Source organism: Phalaenopsis equestris, unplaced genomic scaffold (assembly GCF_001263595.1).
Source record: "Phalaenopsis equestris unplaced genomic scaffold, ASM126359v1 Scaffold219626, whole genome shotgun sequence".
Lineage (NCBI taxonomy): Eukaryota > Viridiplantae > Streptophyta > Magnoliopsida > Asparagales > Orchidaceae > Phalaenopsis > Phalaenopsis equestris.
The window spans coordinates 10901-34083 of NW_018237977.1; the positions used below are offsets into that span (position 1 = coordinate 10901).

The window sequence follows — 23183 nt, forward strand, 5'->3', positions numbered from 1 at the left end:
GATTGGGGGTCCGTTTGTTGAACTTATTTTTGTGAGGACTCACACCACGCACTTGCACATGACCCTAAACCCGAGTTGTACTTTTCTTGGGCCTCACCAGAGAAAGCCCAAGCCCTCAACCCTTGGTTAAGTTAGGTGAGGGCTTTGAGCTAATGATAGGCCCAACTTGACCTCCATGGGCAAGACATGCCCTAGGTTACCCAATGACCAAAGGAAAATATGTTGAGATTTTCATACCTATTTTATACTATTTTTGATGAAATTGCACTTTAAGGAAAGGGGAAAGGTATTTCTATTTTTGATGAAATTGCACTTTAAGGAAAGGTATTTTTGATGTTATGTTGGAGTAAAAAGATGCAAAAAGGAGAAAATTTGGAGGGAAAATGACCAAAATGTGAAGAATTGAACTAGGGCGCCGACGGCGCCCTCGAGGCCGCCGACGGCGAGCTCGGCGGGTATGCCCAAATAGGTTTTTGATGAGGACGAATTTTGGAGGGGTGCTTAGAAAACTCTTGGGAAAGCTCATCCACAACTTTAAAAGAAGATTTTGGCCGAAAGTTGAAGAGAGCCTGGAGGTCCTGGAGGTTAGAAAGGTCCTGAAGGTTGAGGGAGACTCAAAATTGAAGTGTGAAAAATATGTAGAGAGTCTAAATTGTGAGAAATTCTTTGAGAGATTGTAAGAGTGGAAGGAAAGTGAGAGATTTCTTCCTCCTTGCCACTTCAAAGAAGAATTATGTGTGCTGTAAAGAAAGGAAGACATTTAGAGGAACTTCGAGGAGCTTTCTTGGGGAGAAATTAGAGATAAGTTTATTTACTTGTTGTAGTTGTATGACTTTGATTTTATATATAAATTCTGAGTTTTGTTGTGTTTTTCCCAAGAGATTTGAGTAGTTTTCTTTGTCTTTCTCCTTTTCTTGAGATTTTGTGAAACGGTAATTTGAATTGGTAAAGCCATGAAAATGTTTAAGAAATTGTGATGATCTTTTCACTTCAATCTTAATTTAATTTCAATATGGCCAATTGATTTGTTAAAATATGTTGAGTTTTACAACTAAAGTGAAGATTACATCCAAGATTCAGGGAGGTTAAAGCCCTTGAAAATTGGGTGCAAATAAATAGAGAAATAAAATTATCGAGCGTTGAATTGAATATTTTAGAGAGACGGGCTAAAATCCCCAATTAGGTCTTATCGTTTGGGTGCTGAAGTGTAGATATTAGCCCCCAAGCGAGGGGAACGTGGGAGCTCCGAAGTGAGAGCCGATATCCTCCCAGCCTAACCGCAGATTCAGTAAACAAGTGCAGGATTAGTCAATGTTCTTTATGTCTGGACCAAAGGGTAAGGAATATGTATGCTCCGATTTGGCACAATATAATTTGAACTAATTCATTTTATCCATTCACTATAATTTCTTGACAAGGAGAAGGATGTCTTAAGGATGCTTTCTTATATATTGAATATCACATTAAAAACCTCATTAGTATAATTAGTTATTTAAGAGTTATTAAAAAATTAAATATTTATTTCAACTGTCTATTAGTGATAGATAAGCAAATTGAATTTCATTGTTGCAATTAAAGTATTGCTTTTCTAAAATCTTAGTTCGTAGCTTCTAATATTACTCTCTGTAGGATCGATATCTAGAACTCCATTAGAGCCCTATATTACTTGAGTGATACGTATACTTGCGTTGATAAGTGTGACTTTACAATTATTGAATATTTATTACGTCCATCTTTATTGAATCTATAACTGTTATTAAGTTTTGGTACAGTTGCTGAGGAATTAAATCTTTTAGCAGTAGTTTTATATTTTTAAGCATATATGCATATATAAAGTCGTTGTCACCCAATAAAACCCAAAACCCTAGGAGCCTTTCTATGAACCCTAGGGACCGCCTTAACCATCAAATTCCTTTTGGTAGAGGGGTTTACCTAAATTAATCCATGGCCTTACCAATAGACCTCCCTAACCTTACCAAACCCTAAAAATCAATTCACGACCCTAATTTACCCTTTTAACCAAAAATTTTGGACACCATAAGATTGTTAAAACCTATGGGGCCTACCCTAATTTTGGTCAAATCTCTATCAATTGACCACATTCTCATCAAATTAAACCTTACCCAACATGGTCTTGAAATAACATGTGGTAAACTCAATTAGCACCATGAGGTCAGCCCCCATAATTCACTTAATTAATTAATTATGAGGATTATCCAATTCCATTAGGGCCAAAATTTTGGGCTAGATCCAACCATTAGCATAACCTCAAAACCCTAAAATACAACCTAAAACACATGGCCCATGAAGCCCAAAGCCCATTCTTAATGGGTTGCCTATGACCTTAAACCAAACCACCATGACATGTGGGTGACACTACAAGACATCCCAAGTTAAGCCCAAGCACTAGGGTACAAGTTTACACACTTCACCATGGGGAAAGCCACATGGCACCTTGGTCATGGACCCTTTAACCCAACCTTTGTTGAGCTAAACCAATGTTTGGGGAGCCAAGAACAGACCAAAGCTGGTCTTAGCCATCCACCAAAAGATCTCCAAATCACCATGAGCTCCCTCTCATGCCTCCTTCTCAACCATGAGCACCATTTTTTCCAAGGCATGGAGAATTGCAAAAGTTCCTCCCCAGTGCCCAAAACCTCTGAAAATTCCTTGAGGACCCTCTGTGGAGCCACCCAAATGTCTCTATTCCATGCCAAGCTCCCCCCACATCTCTCATGGCTATAAAATGTGGTAACCCGAGAACCCTAGGTACACATTAAGCTCCTTACACAACCCTTAAACACTATTGCCACCGACAGCAAAAGTTCTTCCCTTGACCTAGGCAGTTGATCCCCACTATTTTAAAGCCAAACTCACCACCAGCAAACCCTAATTTCTCCACCCAAATCCAAGACTTTTTTTGGTTCTCACATAAAATTTTTAAATACTCAAATCCAACCCTCCCAAGAGCTTCCCCAAGCCTCAAGACAATCTCCTCAATCAAAACTGAGGCTTCACAAGCCCTTCAACTTATTCCAACATCAACCTGAGCAACCATTTGGTCTAGCTCAAATCTAAGACTAATTTTACCTCAAATTGAGGCAAGGAGGTCATTTGTGACATCAAGGCGAAGCTCTGTATCAAGACCAATCTAGGCCACACCTCTTGGGATATGGTATGGTCAACATCCCTATATTTAGCCTTAGGTTTGGTCTTTTATGAAAGAAATGAAAATGAATGCTCATTGAACCATACAGATAGGTTCTTCTAACTTAGACAAAGCTACAGAAATAAACCTTAAGTGATTTTATTGAGAAATGAGAGAGATCTAAGGTTTGATCATGGACGATTCTCGATTCCTTATCCTGTAGGGATAATGAATCGATGTCGTTCATTTCCATATAATGGAAATGGACAGCCTGGATTCAGTCAAACCAACGAACCGCGGGAGAGGGGAACACCTAACAACAGAACCTCAGCACCTGCTTTTAAAGTGCATCCTATCGAAGGAAGATGCATGGACTTTCGACGCTGCCAAAGTTGACATGGTTTCCTCGTGGTTAAGTAAAAAAATTAAATGAAACCTAAAAAAATCATAACTTAGTATAAAAAATCACAAAAATAAAATAAAAATACCTTTGGACTGAGCAAATAGATGGGGAAAATAAATAAAATGAAATTAAAATAACTAAATTAATTTTAAGTTTTAATTATTTAAATATTCTAAAGAGTACTTTGATTATTATAAATTAAATATAGTTCCAAAAAATATGAAAATTTCAGAGATTTTCTTATCTACCCTTGCAAAATTTTCCTGATTTTTCTAAGGTCAGGGGACTTTCGGTAGAGTAGGTTGGACTTGCTCTTAGACTAAGTAGATTAGGGAATGTGACAACCCCAGGATGATAGAAAGTCATGGGCATCTTAACCGTGTTGTCTAAAAACAACAACCAACCAATTAAATCAAAACATATTTTATGTTAACTCTGTTTTGTAGGGCTGCTGAAGACAAAAGGAGGACGTCACCCTAGATTTACGTTGTATGTTATTAGGGTGTGCTAACTCTATTTTGCAGAGACAGACATTCAAGATCTGGAGCAAAGGATGAACCTTAACTAAACTATTGACAACAAAAAAACCTAGGATAGTTCAAAATCTTAGTGGAATTTTTTGGAATTTTTAGGCATCCACTACCCTTATGATAAGATTTTGAAATTCATTTCCTTGACAATGACATCTGAACTTTTTTAGGGTGAGTAACAACCATAATCCAGAGTTATCTTAAGTAAACCCCAGGCCACTTAAGATGTGATTAACTATATGGGATTGCTCTTACGGGAAGAATCAAACCCCCATAACAGATATAATAATTTGAATCTCTAGTTGTGGGCTTGCTTTCATTAAGTTTTCTTCACAGGTATACCTGCGAAGTGTATTAAACCAATAAACTTCAAAGCTATCTACGCAAAGTCCACTTCATGAAGGCTTCTCCACATGTCTCTTTTGTTTGTCCCTATCATGATATGCCTTAGCCCCCGAATCTCTTCTCTCATCAGATCATCCACACGATCAGAGAGAGAACTACTCAAAGAGAGAGGCTATACGACGGGAGACCAACTGGCGGCTCCACAAAAACAACAACAACGGTGAAAGCGGCGAACAACAGCTATCACCAGTCCCTAAACCAGCCTGTTTAACTGGCTGGGTTGATTCCCGCACCCGCATCAGTTTGTATATATGTATGTAAGTATGTATGGATTTTGTTTGTTTTGTTAGAATTAAATTTTGTTTATAATTGTATATATGTTATTTAGCTAGAAAAACTAAATGTAACTGTTAAATAATAAGTTATTCATTAGTTACTAATAAATTAATTAGCATGTTACTTTATTTTCAAATAATGTTAAATAAGAAATTCAATTCCATGGTTATGTTTCAACTAATGGCACAAACTAATTATGATATTTAATTTATTAGAGTAGAATATTATAATATATTAACTATTTGTCATTATCTAACTATGATATCTGGTTTAACAATAATTTACATTTGATTAACATATAAAAGTTTCTTCTTTTTATAATAAGTGATTAATAATGTATTAATGTAACTAAATTTGACTTTTTTTAATCAATAATTTAAAGAAAATCCTCTCTCAAAATGTACTAAAAAAATAAAAATTGTATTAGCTATATTTATGTATCCACGTAAGAAGAAATTTAAATGTAAAAGTTAAAATTTAGCTATGTTAATAAGTTAGTGGTTAGTTGCTAAAAAAATAATTAGCAAATTACTTTATTTTCCATCAATAATAAATAAGAATTCATTTATCCGGTATTATTTTAATAACTGGCTGAAACATATATATATTGTGATATTTAATTTCTTAGAGTTAACAATTATAATATATTAATTTTCAGTTACTATATAACTAATTATGTCATTTAGTTTATCAATAATTTACATGTTAATAATGTATAGAAGTTACTTCTTGTACTAATAAGCAATTAAAAAGGTATTAATGTAATAAAACTTAAAATTTTTTAATCACTGATTTAAATAATATCCTCTCCTAAAATAAAATAAAAAACATAAAATTATATACCAAATACATTTTTTAAGATGCTTGTCAAAGAAAAAACAAGAATAAATATGAATTTTAAAAAATATAAGATTGAATTTAAGAGTAATTAATATGAAAAGATAATGAATTTAAATAAATTAAAGTCTAGATCTGATAATTGCTTTGTGTTAAAATGAATTTTTGAACAGGTTATTTTAATTCTTGTTTTTTTTTATTTTAGAATAAGTTAATTACATTATTTTAAGACTCTTAAAGTTGATTTTATGGACACTTTTCTCTTTCTTGCCATTGAATCTAAAAACCCTATATCTACTTGAGATTAATAATAAATGATGTTTGATGTATTTCGTACATATAATTTAGGTGACAAGCAAAAACGATAGATGTCTTTCCATCAAAATAATTTACGAACAATTAATCAATTCTCTCAAAATATCTATTAATTCGACTTCTTAATTTGCATAGATCACATCATCAAGTTGAGAGCAAATTTTGATTGTAATATTATTCTATGATGGGTAACTAATATTGACCGATGATTTTGTCCCAAGCCATGTCTAAGGCAGTCTCTGACTAATCTGTGTGCCTACCCAAAGAAGCTTTGATTAGCCAAGGAATATGATAAGGATAACAATTTTGTTAGTATGATGATAAAAATCATGCAAAGGGCAGATCCCCAATAAATGAGCAAAAAATATATTTTTTTTCTTAGCAATGTGATGATTACGAAATGTGTGACATTTTTCGTTTTCTTATTTTTTCTTTACTACTTTGTAACATTTTTACGTTTTTTGAGGTGTATTCGCTTTTTTTTTTTTTTTTTTTTAAGTTATAGTTTGTAAGTTAACAAGGCAAAACATTTGGAGAAAATTTACCCAAGTCTTTGTCGGACAACGCGACACTCAATACATGTTGTGGGGCAACCAAACGCTCAACCCAGGTGATCCAGGAAAAATTATTTCATAAGGATCGGACACCGCAAGCAGCTTGCGTGCGGTGTCTGATCCAGACAGTACATCACCTGATCTACAGTCCCGATGTATTTTGGTGGGCCCCACCTAAATTTTTTTTTATATATATAAAAATGAAAATAATCCTGACCGTAGATCGCCGTGATCTACGGCCAGGATCGGACATTGCATGCAGAGATGCATGTGGTGTCCGCACGCAATAATTCCTCGTGATCCAGTGCTCAACTCAAAGATGCGCATAGAACTGAGAAGGAGAAAACATGGTCCTGCAACCATGCGCTAAAGCGCCCAATGCAGGAAACCCAGTGGCCATCCTAACGAATAAGCTACTGAAAATTTAAGACTGGAAAGTCGATTCTCCAAGCATGGGCCGGGGTTCCTAGCACCAAATTACGGGAGTTGTGATGGTTTTGTGTCCATGTGTCATTACGAATGGTTTAAAATTTTTGGAAAGGAAGAGTTAGCACCCGGTGTGTAATTAGCGATCCTTAAGCATATTGAGAAGTGAGAGTGTGTTTCTAGAGTGTTCATGAGTATTTTTATTGTATTGTGAGTGGGTGAAAGAGAAGATAATCAAAATGTCAACATCATGAAAATTGCTCGGAGCTCTAGGTGGAGATAGAGATGTATTTAGAAAATCATCTAACATTTATGGACATGTCAACTTCATAACAACCAAAAAATTAGTCCCCCATGAGTCACAAGACTCGGAACACTTATTAACTAAGGTTTCAGGCCGAACAAGTCATGACAGATTTTGATTTATTTTTGGACTAAAGCTTGCTTAGTTTTTTTTTTAATAACATTGTAATTTAAATAAAATCCAATTTTATTGTATGAGTTCATTGTGGAGATGGAGAATTTATTCCAGTCATTCTTTAGCAGTCACGATGTCAAAGTTTTGCATTTAGTGATTGATAAGCTGAAGGGGCTATGCAGTTAAGTGTGACGGTCAACTTACTCCTCAGATACATCATGCAGTAAGGACACTATAATGACTCATGTGAACACTTGTTCATCCACTTGTGTTGCTTTCGAATTATCCATATACAAGGCTCTACGCACCCCTCCTCCACCCTCCCAACTTATCAGACATGACTACCATAAGATTTATAGCAGGGAGGAACATTGGTGAGCATCCTTAGACAACCATCATTTACACTTTTATTATTTTTCACATCATAATGTAAGGGGTGGTTCTAGATGTTGATGACCGCCCAATATTCTCATGAGTAGCTTATGGGTGCTCATCATCCATTCCAGCAGTCCATAAGAGCTGCAAAAATTCATGCCATCTCCTTTCCAGTAGTCTGTGATGATGGAAGATGAGAATGTGCTAAAGTATAAAGAGGAGCAACGCTATCATTTATATAGTAGATTATGACATGCTCCAAATAACTATAGTTTAGGTAGTGGAGCCATTCCTAATAATCACCCCAAGGGAAGTAAAACATACTTGTAGAGTTTTTTTATGTATTTCCTTTTATGTTTTTATTTTCATTAATATTTGAGATGTATTAGATCTTAGTTTTCTAATATCTAGTTCTTATGTCCTAATATATTTCATTATATGTTGCGCTTCATTTTTGAAAAAAAAAATAATAAAATAAAATACCATCTTATGAAGGATTTAAAATATCATCCACAAAACTGTATCAATTTTAATTTTAACGTTACAATGACCTTGTGTTTTTTAGTAAAATAATTATAAATTTTTTTTATTTTAAAATAATAAAATAAAAAAAAATTATTTTTAGATTAATTGCTCAGTAAATCTTTTATATTATGATTTCATAGAATTATTAATGGAATTGGGAGAACATGCTTTCAATATAAAATTATTTCTTCAAAATTAGGAAAAAAAAAAAGCTCTCAATAACGTTGAGCATGGAAAGCAAAAGGAGAATTCAATTTAAAAGCCGAACTTTTTTTTGTTATACTACCCATTTTATTTGTACATACGGGCCAAAAATTTTCATATTTACGTATCTGACACTTAAAATTTTATAATTACAAACATCATATGAAAAGTAGCACTCATTATCACCATTTAATAGTCATTTAATAGTCAATATCACCATTTAATAGTCAAATCCATATTTTCATCAATATGTAAAGTGCAATGTGTGTAAAAATGAAAGTTTAGGCTTGAGATAGGATGTAATATTCGTTTAAGCGAAGTAATCAATTATATTTACACAATTTTTAAATTATAACACAACCCTTTTAAATATTCTCCAAGTATATCAACATTCACAAAACAAATTCCCAAAAACCTTCAAAATAACTTTTCTTAACATATTAATATTATCAATACTAATTATTTTTTTTTATTTCAATCATTGGGTTATCTTAATGTCACCATTTATAACTTTGACTAACCTTAATATTATCCATACTAATTATAATAAGATCATGGAATTTTTTTATAATTTTTACTAAATATCATTTTTCACTTTATAATGCCTGCCCAATTTATAATCATAATGTTCAAAGAAAAAATAAAATATGATCACGGGGCGAAGCTTTCCCATATTCCTCTTTTCAACATGTCTATTTTTGCCAAGGTTCGAAAGCTTTTTTTCTAGCCAGTCTGCCTTTTGCAAAATCACTTTGATTTTGTGGCAGTTAAGACGTAGCGGAAGCTTAGATAAAATGAACAGAAGAGGCTTTTGTCATAACTGGAAGCACAAGCCGAGATAAGAATAGAGAGAGGGAAGGGAGGGAGTGGATGAAAAGACTTGCTATTAATATAATGAACACATTTTTGAGACCAACAGATAATTAGTTTCAATTAAAGAATGCCGAAAGTACAGAATAACTCCAACACACTAATTAATTGCTCCATAAAACAGATAAAAAAACAATGGCTCGAACACCACAAAAGATCACAAACACCTCATCACAAACTGCAGAAACAAACATCAAACTCTGTCAAAAGCAGCCAATTCGGAGAAAAACTAATGCTATAATTCTGAAGTAAATTTGAAGGAAAAATTAAATAATTTGGAAGGTTTCTTACTTTAAAAATTTAGGGAGAGGATGTTCAGATAAAACTTGGTGAAATGAATTTCAATATTATTACTTTATTTTCATATAAATATAAATGTAATTTACTTTAGACATATTTTATTCTTCTTAAAGTAAATTAATAATGTTAAATATATTGCAATGGTTTGTAAAATACTTTCCATTCTGTTGTACAAAAGATAAATACAGAACATTTACAGACATATCACTTCATATGTATTTATATATCTCATACTTAAACTATCATAATTAGGCACATAACATTCAAATCATCAATATCACATTAAAAATAACATCATTTTCATTTTTAAAAGTGAAAAATATTTTTTCATGCATAGATTTAAGATACATAATAAATGCATGATAAGTATATAAATCTAAAACGTAAGAGAAAATTTATCATTTAAATATTCTTTTAAAAGATTGAGAATTGCAATAAACAACGTCTGAAGCACACATGTAGATATCGTTCTTACGTGAAAGCATTTGGGCCTCCTTCTCTTAGAGTTCTGCCTGCTTATTGGGAGCTTACCCATAAGCTGAGCTTGGGTGCAGATTAAACCTTGTTGAGTGATGAAAGCCCTGCGCGGCACTAGTGGCGACCAGAGGCTGCTCTTCTCATAGTCAAAGTCGAACTCAGACAGATCGGAGAATTTCATGAGGAGTTGGTCAGAGACCAGCCTCGGCACCATCTGAATTCTTACCAGAGACTTTGAAGATGATAATGAAGAAGAAGAAGAAGACGTTGGATTGGACATTAGAGAACAAGAGAGAAGTGGTTTTGTGACTATGAGAGGAGTGATGGGATGAGATTATGGAATGGAAGGGTCATGTTTTTAGGACTATATATTTAAAATTAGAAGCTTCATAAAAAAATTTATCATTGATGATACTTAGTTTTCTTTCAAATATTTAAATTTTAGATATATTGGTTTGAAAGTTTGATTTTGACATAATTTATATTTTTCATTTCTGATATGATTTCTTTTTTCAAAAAAAAAAAAAGACAGGGAAAGCTGATTGGCGCTGCGTGTGTCCAATAATGGTGAGGATTGGAACATGGGAAGCATGATGATGATTATATTTGCTATAGTGAAGATGACGTTGGCTTTTGCTTTGTTTGGGACAGAGATGGATACAAGGCAGCGACTGGTAACCAAGTGAAAGATCAAATAGAAATTATTATTATTATTATTACTGTTTTATATACATGGAATGTTAAAAATAAGGGAATTTCTTTGGGATTTATGTTCATGATTGAGGATTCAGTCGTCAAAAACTATGCTTAACTTTAAAAAATTACATGGAGTGCACAAAAAACAGTTCATCTTAGGCATATGAAGTTTGTTGGGAGGCTCACATAATAGCCTTTGGCCAATCTATTTTGACTCTGTGTGTGTGTGTGTGTGGAAACAAAAGGAGCTACTGGGACCAGCACAATACAAGGACTTGAGCCTTTTTTCCCCTACTCTAATCAAGCCCTATGTAACACTCTACTTGATTCAAACCCTATTTTGCGGGACCACCCTGACGTCGAAGCACTCACCGACCACCAATGCGGGCATTTGTGTACGAGAAACTTCTTTTGTTTATTCTTTAGTATTAAAGCTAAGACATATTTCTGATTTCGTTCTAAGTTTTGGGTTAATTTTTTTCTGAAATCTTTTATATAGTACATTGAGCTCCTGTGCATTTTATCGGCCTTCGTTTTTGTTGTATTGATTATTTTATGAACAATTCTCTATGGTGCTGTTTTTGTTTTGATGATATTTGATGATTAACAAACTTAGCTAATTTTGTTTTCGATGAAAGCTGACAAAATTATAAGCTAGAAAAAAAAATTCGAGGCGGTCATGCCACTTTTGGTTTGTGAGATCCACTTCTTGCACAAGATACTATCGAAACATTAGGGGAAGAAATTTGCCAAGGCATGTTAGTGGCTGGAATTTTCTTGGGAATAGGTTTACATGAATTGAAGTGTGTTTTTGGTAGGCTCAGATGGAATTAAGCTTCTTCGAATTTGATACTTTAATAAGGCACGGATTTTTCTCTCAAGGGTATCAAATCTGATTGTGATTTGTGTATTCATTACTTTAAATTGTATTATCTGCGAATTAGAGAAAAGATTGGTGTGAATGTGAAAGATTTTGTTGACATTTACAGTTTTAGAATAGTCCTTGATAGAATTAACGAATTTATTTTGTTAAAGGTTTGTGGCTAAAGAAGTTTTGCTTCTTCTTCGTAAAATAAAGATTCAAACGGAATAATGTATATGTTTATTAAATTTTTTGTCTTTCGCTTTGATAAAAGCACACGTTTGTGTAGGTTGTAGCAAATTCGAATATAACGAAAGTCTGCAAATGGTGATGCAGTAATGTGGGTTTTATATTTGGATTTGCAATTGAGAAACTAGACATAGCTAGAGTAATTAATGATTATTATGCTAAACTATAAACTACTTTCATTTAAAAAAACAAACAAAACACAAAATATAGGGGTTAACATCTATCAAAAGGAAATACTAGGTCATTCCCATGCAGCAAAGGTTTCAAAGGAATGGGAGAATCATAATCAATGGCCAAAAAACCAGAGGTAGCACCCATCATAGCTAACCAATTTGCGGCTATGTTACCTTCTCTAAAAGTATGATTCCACAAACATGAAGTTTCTTTGTCAAAATAGAAATTTTGTCCATCAAATGAGGTGCCAAGGTGTATAAGCCTTCCCCTTTAGAATTCCCAACAGATGCAAAAAATCAATCTCACAAACAAGGAATCTCCACTTCAAGTTGATAACTATATTTAAATCCAGGAAAACAGCCAGCCTTTGAACTTTCAATCCATCATCAGCAAATCAAGGTGTGTGGAAAAACATTAAATAGCTCTCCATGTGATTCTTGAATACCCCACCAGCACCGGCGGAACAGGGACTTCAATCCAGGGAGAAACAGGTCATTTCAAAGAGACCAAATGCATTTTTCTTTTAGCTTGAGTTCTGATTGGAATAATTTTTAACCTCTCCATACTCTGAGTAATACCTCTAAAGAATCCCTATTTGGTGTTTCCAAATACAACCACCTTAGTTATGAAAGCCACAATATTTTGAATCACTTTATCCGTTGTAATTATCATTTCTTCATGCTTACAAGTGTTTTTGGTCATCCATATGAACCAAAAGATAATTGAAGGAACAATATCTAGTAAATGTGTCTCTATATGTTGACGAAACCTCCAATCTTGAATGCACTAATCGATGAAAATTTAACCCATTAGTGAGCATTAGATATTGAAGCACTTTCACATCATAAAAAAAGTGCTAATACTGACGGCAAAAATGAGAACTTTTACATGTTGGAAATATTGTTCTAATTACTGATGGTTTTGCGACGGTTTTTTATCTTAGTTATTTACTACAACATAGCTACCTCATAAATCATCGCTTATCAACAATATTTTATTTTTCGACAATTTTTAATTATAACAAATGTAATAACGCACCGGTTATAAGCAAATATTAACTGACGGCTATAGTTCACCGATTATTTTCGAACACAGCATCTAGCAGGATTTTAACTGACTTATTTTATTAATAATCACCGGCTATAGTTCACCGATTATCTTCGAACACAGCATCCATCAATAACAGTTTTAATAACCGACACAAGTAGAGCTGTTGATAGGCCATCAAAACTAATCTTATATCTCGTCCGATATCACCTCCCTCGCAGTCTTACCTTAATTTCTCTCCCGACCCTCGTCTTGTCCACCTAAAACCATTGCCTCTCCCTGAAACCCTCCTCCTGAAGCCCTCGTATTCTCCCCAAAACCATCGCCTTTCTCCCTGAATCCCTCACGATACAGTCAGAAAAGGAGCTAGCTGGGAATGCAGTGGCGGGATCACAGCTTTAAGTGACTGGAAACTCTCATTTTTCTCCTCCTTCTACTCCTTTGCTACTTGAAACGACCAAGGAAGGTAACTTGTTATCCTCATTTTTGTTTTTATTTTCATTTGCTTTGAAGAATGTGTTCATGTTTTAGCAATTAGGAATTTAGCCAATTATTTTCCTATTTTAGTTAGATTACATCTAGGGTTGTGAGTTTAGCTTGAGCATTATTAATTGCTTGAAAATTGATTTGAATTTTGCTTAGATTGAAATAAATTAATCGAATTGCGAGCCAAAATTTTTTATCAATTTTTTTTCTAACCGATTTTCAGCCGACCCCAGGTCGACTCGAAATCAGATCATTGACAACATGTGACTATGAGTTTAGTGAATTTTGCACAAAGATTGTTTATCACTGAAAAATTGATTCTAATTTTAGATTAGATCGTGATCAGGTTGAAATAAAAGAACTGAGCTATGAGCCAAAATTTTTTATCAAAATTTTCAAGTAGATTTTGAGTTGACCCCAGCTCGACTAGAAAATTAGATTGTTAACAGCCCTAATTACATCAGGGATTGGCTTTAAACACATCTATTTTTTTCTATTTATGGATGGTCTTACTAGACATTTACATGAGGATGCACCTTGGTGTATGCTTTTTGTCCATGATATCCTTCTTGTGGATAAGAATAGAGAAAGAGTTTAGAAAAAAACTTAAATTATGAACACCGATACTGGACTCTAAAGTTCTTTGTTTGAGTAGATCTAGAACTATATGCTTGAAATATAATTTTAGTAGAAGTAGCTCTAGTGGCAGAGTTGTAACTATAAGTGATCAAATCAATTAAAAGGAGTGAACATTCTAGATATCTCAAGCCTCATGTTTAAAGTGATGATGATATAGATGAGGATGTGATTAATTAGTAGATGTCAAGCTATTTGGTTGGAACCCACATCATCTCAGCTCAATGTTGGATTGCTTAACATATTAATATGTTAGTTCTATTGAAGATTATTAAACAGTTGAACATTGACTTGTAATTGATTAAGGTGTCTCCCTCTAATAGTATCTGTCGTTGTAGCTACACCAGCCAGCTCAAAAATAAATTTATTTTATATTTTGTCTCCAAGTGAAAAGCCAATCGCAAACCCTGCATGATTCACTAGCTTTAGACTTGTAGATAAAATATGAACAAAATATGCTTGTGAATGAGTTGGTATAGCTATAGTGAAAATAATATCAGAGATAAAATATTGATAAATGTTTGCCGATTGTCGATCTTCGACAGCCCTAATAGCCTAAGTAAGCTTTTAACATTTTAATCTCACGCTTAACCGTTGTTGGCTCTAAATAAATGAGTAAAAATATAAATCAATTTTTGAGCGGTAATTGTCATTTTGTCTTAAGAAAAAGTTATTCCAAGCGGTTCTAGAGTGGTTCAAGGCAGTTTTTGGAATTATTTTAGACAAAATTTAGTGGGAAATAACCAGAAGAAGAAGAGGATGAGAAGAAGTGAAGTGATTAAAAAAGAGTTAGGGAGTTTTGTGTTCTAGGAGTAGAGAGTGTTTGAAGGATTTTTCCTCCATTATTTTAGTGTTAACCTAGGATTGTTCTAAGCAAATCTAGGAGTGTGAATAGTGTATATTTGTGATTGTTGTTGTGTAAAAAGTTCAACATGGAAAGCATGGTGGTTGGGTGGAGCAATCTCAAGGCAAACTATTGGAGAAGATAAGTATAATTTTGGTTTGAAATTTTGGTTTTCAAAAGCACATTTGTATGTTGAATTTTTTGGTTTTAGTGCATATTGGTGTTGTTCTATCTGTGCTTTGAAAGTAATTATTCTTGCTTTCCTTGTGGCGATGTAGTAAATGTGTAGGAGCATTGAATTGAAAGTAGAAATAGTCTTTCATATTAATTTGTGATGATTTCCTTCTACACTTAAGTTACTTTTCAATCTGGTCAATTGATCCGTTCAAATATGTTGTGAACCCGTAAATACTCGGAAGAGCTACGGCATGAACGACTAGAAATAGCATGTTAAATTATAGGGTATGAACCAAAGTGCACTATAAAGAGATGCAAATAAATAGGAAGATACTTTTCATTGGGTTTTAAGTGGGACTTAAGGAATTTTTGTCATTTTTAACAAATCTTCTTTATACGCTTGGAAGAGGGTAAAGGAGATATTTGCTTTTATTTGTCACAATCTACATGTTATTTCACATTTAGTTACACCTATACATACTTTACTATTATCACTGCAAAGGAAAGTAAATTTTAGCAATTGACAAAACACATTTATATAGAGTAGTTGGAACTCCTGTAGAAGCAATCTTAAATAGTTGTAGTAGGTGTGTTATTACAATTTAAATATTTCAAATTTCCAAACTAGAAACGAGTTTAGTAGACTAGAGTATTGTCATATCTCGGCTTCCTAGTGTTTTTCTATGGTTCAACAACTTATCTCTTCATAGACTAATATTACAATTTACACGTACGCTTTCGTTAAGCAACCCCAGTGTTGAGGAAAAAATAACATTTAAAATTCTGAATGAGTAACTTGGATAGAAAAAACTTTGCAGCACTTGCCCAAAAATTGAATTATTGTACTAGTTATTGGGGTTGTCAATGGTCACATTTAGGTGGTTAGACATCTACTTAAACTGTGCAAGACAAGGATTCAAGGCGTGCCCAATTTGCCATAGAAGCTGGAGGCTAATATGGAGGCCATGTTGAAGGTAGAGTTAGATGCTTTCTAGTGCCTGATGAAGCAACGGGGGAAGTAGCAATTGGATAAAGAGCATGATGATGATGAGCAGGCTGAGGATGATTAGTGGGATTTTTTATATTTTTTCTTAAACATTCATATGATTTTCATTTTATTGAACACTTATGTATGTATGTTAAATTTTGTGCATTTAATTTAAGTATCTGTTTAATTGGAAGTTCATTATTATGACTTCAGTCCTGCAAATGTTTGGATTGATTAAAATATGATATAGTTATAATATTTTTTTTTGTGTCGATTGTGGGGTTGGAAATCATAACTATGAAAGAGGCTCTTCGTTGGTCTTCTAATGATTTATCAAGCAATGATTGTTATATCTGAAAAAGTCATCTGTTATATTATCGTCCCCTAACTGACGCAAAATTGACAGATTTTACTTCAGTATAATTAAACAAACACTCCAGCTTATAGACGACTGCTTTGTCTGTTATGATTTCAATGCCCACCGACACGAAATCGATGATGCTTATTGCATCATAAAAACAACACCTACTATAGTTTACAGAGAAGTCACGCGTCGGTTATCAATGATGATGAAGTCGTTGATAATCAGAAACCGACAATAACTAATAACTGACATATGATTTCTAATTTATCTAAAAATGACGATAATATATTGTCATAAAAACATTAGTAAATATAAGTCATAAAAAATTTCACTGATTTTTAATGTACCGTCAAACGTTTTTACTATGTCATATAAGCAATCAGTAACCTGTCAGAGAATCAATAATCGACGTGTTATTTGGTTTTAACCAATGAAATTTGACCAACATAAATGGCCATGTTGAAAGAAAAGAGTGCAATCAACATGATCAAGCTAACATTCTTTAGATTCCTTATGTTCAGAAGCATCTCTATGTCCTGTCAATTTGTCATGATTTGAAAGTTTTTGTTGGAGTTTTTTTTTTTTTTTGAACTATAACACTACTTTCTTCATTTATTGCCAAAATTTCAAAAATTAAAAATTTAAATTTTTTATTTAAATATTATTTAATAAATTTCATGTATGTGGTCATCTATTCAAGAGCTTATGCAAATTTAATAGTGAGCTTTTTGAACACCTCTAGGAATGTAGAAAATTGTTGATTCAATTTTTTTTATTAATCTCTATGGAAAAAATTATTGGTGGTCTTATTACAACTTTCCTAACATGTTCCTATCTTTCCAAGTCCTCTAAAAGATGTTTAATTTATTTATTATACTTAGGAATTGTTTCTTTTGACCTCTCCTCATCACTAGCCAATTTTTCTAACACTTTTTTACTCCTCAATTGGACTGTATTATAGTTTTCTATATTTTGATTGTTAGGGTTCACCTCAGTGTTTCTTGGTAATATCTCTTGGGATCTATGACTCAATGAGTTAGCTAACCACACTAATTGATTTTTATTCTTCCTTGTGGTTGAAACAAAACTTTGTAATTAGTTCCCCATTTATAACACCACTTCTTCTAAAGATAATTTTTTTTTCTTTGAATTTAGAATTGGAAGTGAATTCTAGTAAGGAGCTTAAGGTTTTATTGAATTATTATCCTAGTTTTTCCATTTTTGTAATGAGTTGGGTTGATTGCTACATCATTGTTGATGTCCTACACCTTGGACTTTGTTATTCCAATTAAAATTTAGGTAATTCTTTCATCCTAAGTTATATTTGTTTCAATAAGGGTTATTAGGTATATTATTAATATAATACAAACTTCATGGACACAATACTAAGATCTACTAATTATCTATAAGTACTTTCTTTGATTACTAGGGATCCTAGTTTAGAGTTTAAACATAGATTATCTAGCTTCCTTCATATAGTGGCTACTTGTGAAGTTGTAATTGCTAACACATCAGTATCATGGATCCTAAATACTCTCATAGAATTGATCCTCTTGGAAGGCCATTAAAACTTATTGATAGTCATTTCCTTGATTAAAGCATTGGAATCCTCAAATAGTTTTGACATTAAAGACCGCCCCACCATAACTTTTATAATTGATCTCAATTATCTCACCAACCAGTTATAAAAAGTTTAAATAATTAAACAATCTATAAGGCATGGTGTGGGCGTTTCTAAAAAACTTTTTGTACCTCTTCTAGGCTTCATAAATGATTTCATTGTACAATTGGGAAACATATGTTATTTCATTTCTAATTTTAGTCATTTTGGAAGGATGTAAGTATTTGCTTAGAATTTCTATGTGAGGCATTCCAAGTGTTTACTAAATTGACACACATTCTTGTCTAATCATTAGGAGAAAAAAGATTAACATACATCTAACATCATTATTATAGACACCATTATATCTAAAGATTGCACACAACTCTAAAAAGTTGGTTTAAAAAAAATTAGGTCTTCTATAGGTGAATCTTTAAATTATTATTTTTTTTTGAACAACTAAATTATGACAGGTTTGAGTTCAAATGTATTGGTTTCTATGGTAGAGTAATGTTTAATTATCTACCAATGGATTGGCAAAATCTCTAATTTTTGTAGGTTGAATGTTTCTTTCCTAAGAGTTTGCCATTTATCCTAAAGAATTTTGGAGTTTTGTGAGTTTTCTAATTTTTTTTGTAATTTTCTTTTAATTTTACAGTCAAACTGTATTAGTTCAAAAGATTCAATCTTGAGCATGCAATCATGGACAAACTATAGACTCTAAACTAATAAATAACTCAAATCAATTAATAAAATAATCTCAAAATATAACTAAGCAAATATGTGTCAAAAAAAATAGTAAAATCTCAAGTCATGAAATTTTTGGAATTTTTAATACCGTAAATAACAACATAGAAAATTGAAAACATTAAAGTACTGCTTGTTTCAAAACCTAAACTTCAAAATTCTTTCAAAAATTTAGCTAAAAAGAAAATTTAATTTTGCTTCCATGTAGCATCACCAAAAACTTGATTTGTGATGCGTTGAAGCACGCATCAGTCTTGGAATTTTATATATATAGATGATTGGATACTGAGCAAATCAAGAAATCCTTAAAGTGTTATCTCATAAATCCTTGATTTGCTCATGCCCACTTTTTATTTTTCTACAAGGTAGTTGATAGTAAGAATTACTAAAATGATAATGATAAAAAGCACTTATTAGTGCCTTACCATTAGAGAACATTAGTAAAATTAATTACAAATCAAGCGCAGGTGAAACAGAGAAGGTCGCGTCTAAGCGTCAGAGGCCCCGTGCTTAAGCGCCAGTGACAGTTACATGACGGGTTAATTTATTTTGAAGAATTTTGAAGGGACATTTGAGACACCTATTGGCTAAAATAGGTGGTTATAACCACCAAGGACGAAAATATATCTAAAGGACTTGTGAAAGGAGGATTCCTTTGGTAAATGCATCGAATTAGGAACCATTTTGAAGAGATACCAAAGCACCTGTTGGAAAATTATAAAAGAAAAAAGTTGAGACTTTTGAGAGGGTCTTGAAAAATCCTAAGAAGTTCTGAAAGGTTCTTGAAGAAGTTCGTGGAGAAGCTCTCGAAGAAAATTTCAGGCCCCACAAATTTATTTTCCTTTTTTTTTATTTTTATTTATGTTAATTTCTTCTCATCAATTATAAACTTAGCTTCTCTTTGTCTTACACTTGATTGAGCAGCCTCGATCATAGTGAGTTTCTCTCTTCATTTTCTCAACCCTTTTTGAAACTCTCATCTTGTCATTGTGATTTGTTATCATTCTTTTTTAGCACAAGCAAATGTCATCTTATTGTATTGGCAGGACTAGGTCCTTCTAATTATATATATCATATATGTGTAGACACATTTGTTGACCTTCTATATATGGCAATTCTTTTGTTTTTTTATTTGTAGTACTGAAGCTTTTTAATTTATCACCCCATTTCTTTAAGATGGATCTTATTTTGCAATTAAAATTTGCATGTTATTCAGATTAAAAATTTTAACTCCATAGAGACAATGGGCTATGTATTCTCATTTCTAACATCTAAACTCTATTTTTTATATTTATGTCACTTCAAGTTATTCGTATCACATCATAGTATATATATATATATATATATATTATATATATAAATTGAAGTTTATCTGTGTGCTCTTAGTCTCTAACAGCTTGTCGAATTAGTTTTTGTTTGTATAAGAAATTATTCAGTGGGTTTTTAAATTTTTTATTATTATTATTTTTAGGAAGAGGAATAGAAAGAGCTTGGATTTCACTTTCTTATTTGAGCCACTTATGAGCTTGTCCCTGAAAAATTAATTTGATTTGTGCTATCTCAAAATTATTTAAAAACGCCTTAGAATATTGCACGATGAACTCGACAAGTTTGATGCATGATATGAATCAATAAATGCCTATGCTGATCACAAAATCATTTATTTATTTATTTATTTAAATACCAATGTTTCTGAAGTAAGGAATTATTCTTTAGAATATAAGATATTATCATCTAAAAAACAATGCTCATTTCTATGCATCATTGAAGCTACTTCCTGATCACCCACCCGAGCACGGATGGCTTGTTGTCTAGTGCAGAATTTTTTTCCATCTCCTGCACCCGGCATGCCACAGATCCGGGGACGAGTCTCTGGTGCACAGGTTGTTCCTACTGAGAGCTTATGTTCGTGTCAATTGATGGAAAGGAGGGACGATTGCACCAAGAGACCCAGTGGCAACGACCGGAACAAAGCCAACCACATCTTTTAATGGCCCGATGCCTTTGACATCCTCCATCTCGATCGAAACATCTGCATTTAAAAGGAATGTTAAGTTATTGTGCAGCAATAAATCAAAAGAAATTTCTTTCAAACCCATGAGCCTCTCAAGCTTCTACACAGTTAAAGGAAGAAGTTCCTCTCCTGCTAGGGCGCCACCTCTCCTTTCCTCTGGGGCCAGGAACGAAGGGTCAGCCGCCACCTCCGCTCTTGGGCAACTATGATCATAAGCAGCCCCCTCCCAGGGTAGGGTCGACGGGTCCACCACAACCCTGTCCTCACTCAGGCCTAGATCCACGGTTTTTCGATGAAGCCTCTTCGGCGGCCGTCTTTCGGGGCCCTTGGAAGAAGCAACCTGATTTATCGTCTCTCACCCCTTCTCTCCTTTTAAGGACTGATGTCATGATAGGAGGTCTAAATCCCGCCAAGGTCAGTAGGCGTCGACTGTCTTTTTACTCTTTCTTCCGCTCTTTTTTATCTTTTATCTTTCGATTCAGACTCTTGAGATGTGCTCACAAAAAGACAAGTTCAGATTCAACATCCAGAAATGTGGTGTGATGAGTGTGGAGTTTGCCACAGATGTGAAGTGAGACTACGAAGGAGAAAATTTTCAAAGAGAGATAGCACACATGAAACCCAATAGAGACGTTGCGCAACTGGACGTCCATGCACAAGTTTAGGGCCTACAAGCCCAAATGACCCTCATGATGGAGCAATTTGAGGTTCTTCGGGTAATGATCACAAAGCCTACATCTCGCTGACGTGGATTCAATAAAACCAGATAAGAACGAATACCGTATCCCAGGCGGTGAATCCACCTGATTCCCCAACGCTTCAAGGAATTACACATAATGTCCCCACCTTGATTTAAATCATTACCCACTCCACATAAAGCCAACCCAAAAAAAAATGGCATTTCCGTAAATAAAAAGCAAAGCAGCAGCTGAGCGACACCAAGCTTTCTCACCAATGGAAGCTAAAGACGAAACCCTCGCTCTCTTCGACTCCAACTGGTTCTACCGTTCTATCCTTAGCCGGACCCCGAGGATTCAACCACAGCCTCCAAAAGATAATCTTCCGGCGATCACTCCAAATTCTCTTTCGTTGGAGCCCTCTCTCACCACCTCGCACAGTGGGCATCGCTGTTCACGCTGCGAAGAGCACATCCTTACCCCGCTTACTTCAATCCAATCCCCCAAATTCCAGACTATTTACTCCCTAGGTGAAAGCAGAGCGCGGAGAATGAGTCGAGATAGGCATAGACGAGATTCGAAAAGAATAAAAAATTGGGGAAGCAGAAGCTTATCGGATCTGGAATTTGAGGAGCTAAAAGGGTTTATGGATCTAGGATTTACGTTTTCGAATACAGAGGCTTCGGATCCGTGGCTGATTTCCATTGTGCCTGGTCTACAGCGGCTGAGAACGGCGAATGGAAGCGAATTGACGGTTACGGATTCTTCGTTGGCATCGGAGATGTCGGAGGAGATGGCAGTTACGAGGCCGTATCTTTCGGAGGTGTGGGAGGTGGAGCGGGAAAGGGAGGAGAGGAGTAGGGTTTTAAGGAACTGGAGGACGCCGGGTGAAGGAGAAGGAATTGAGCTGAAGGACCATCTACGGTTCTGGGCCCAAGCGGTGGCTTCCGCCGTTGTTTGATTGCTAGATGGGTAAAGTTCGCTGTTTTGCAGATGTAAATTTGCAAACTAACCAAGCAATGGAAATTCTATTGTGTTTTATTATGGTGTTCTGTTTCAAAATTATTTTTCTTGTTCTCAGGATCATCAATCATCATTGCTCTCAAGCAAGCAGTTTTCCGCAATATCAGCTAATTTCTATTTGCTGGTTTAGGGTTTAGAATAATCACTCTAAAAAAATTGATCAATGTTAAGATTCGGCAGGATATTCATAAACTAATGGGATAAATATAGTCAACTTGATCATTGAAATGAAAGAGCAAGATATGCGCACATGTTATTTACCATTGCCACTACTATTAATGAAAAGTAAGATTTATATACATACCACTCAATTTAATTTTATTTAGGTATCTAACACCTAAAATTCTCTCTCTCTCTCTCTCTCTCTCTCTCTCTCTCTCTCTCTCTCTCACCCCTCATGCGTCTATAATTCGAGTACCACACCTTACACTTGGGGGGAATCGAACCTCGGATCAGAGGAGACTTACAACTGACAAGCAGATGTCCGACCAACTGATCAGAGTATGCAGCATATATATAGATATATATATATATAT

At 34.0% G+C, this 23183-nt stretch overlaps 2 protein-coding genes across 2 annotated transcripts; one reads left to right on the forward strand and one right to left on the reverse strand.

Moving 5' to 3' along the window:
* Positions 1–9400: 9400 nt before the first annotated feature.
* On the reverse strand, positions 9401–10375 carry LOC110037452. Its single transcript, XM_020742107.1, has 2 exons — positions 10062–10375; positions 9401–9464 (listed from the first exon to the last, which is right to left on the reverse strand). The coding sequence occupies exons 1-2, from the start codon at positions 10341–10343 to the stop codon at positions 9444–9446; spliced, it is 303 nt and encodes a 100-aa protein (XP_020597766.1). The 5' UTR covers positions 10344–10375; the 3' UTR covers positions 9401–9443.
* Positions 10376–21844: 11469 nt separating this feature from the next.
* On the forward strand, positions 21845–22736 carry LOC110037458. Its single transcript, XM_020742115.1, has one exon. The coding sequence runs from the start codon at positions 21902–21904 to the stop codon at positions 22583–22585; it is 684 nt and encodes a 227-aa protein (XP_020597774.1). The 5' UTR covers positions 21845–21901; the 3' UTR covers positions 22586–22736.
* The last annotated feature ends 447 nt before the right edge of the window (positions 22737–23183 follow it).

Excerpts from the sequence above, each read along its gene's own strand:
- LOC110037452 (XM_020742107.1), bottom strand. The coding sequence starts at position 10,343 with ATGTCCAATCCAACGTCTTCTTCTTCTTCTTCATTATCATCTTCAAAG. Across the intron at positions 9,465-10,061 it reads GGAGGCCCAAATGCTTTCAC|TTTGTGATGAGGTGTTTGTG; the intron begins GTAAGAACGATA and ends TTGTTTCTGCAG.
- LOC110037458 (XM_020742115.1), top strand. The coding sequence starts at position 21,902 with ATGGAAGCTAAAGACGAAACCCTCGCTCTCTTCGACTCCAACTGGTTC.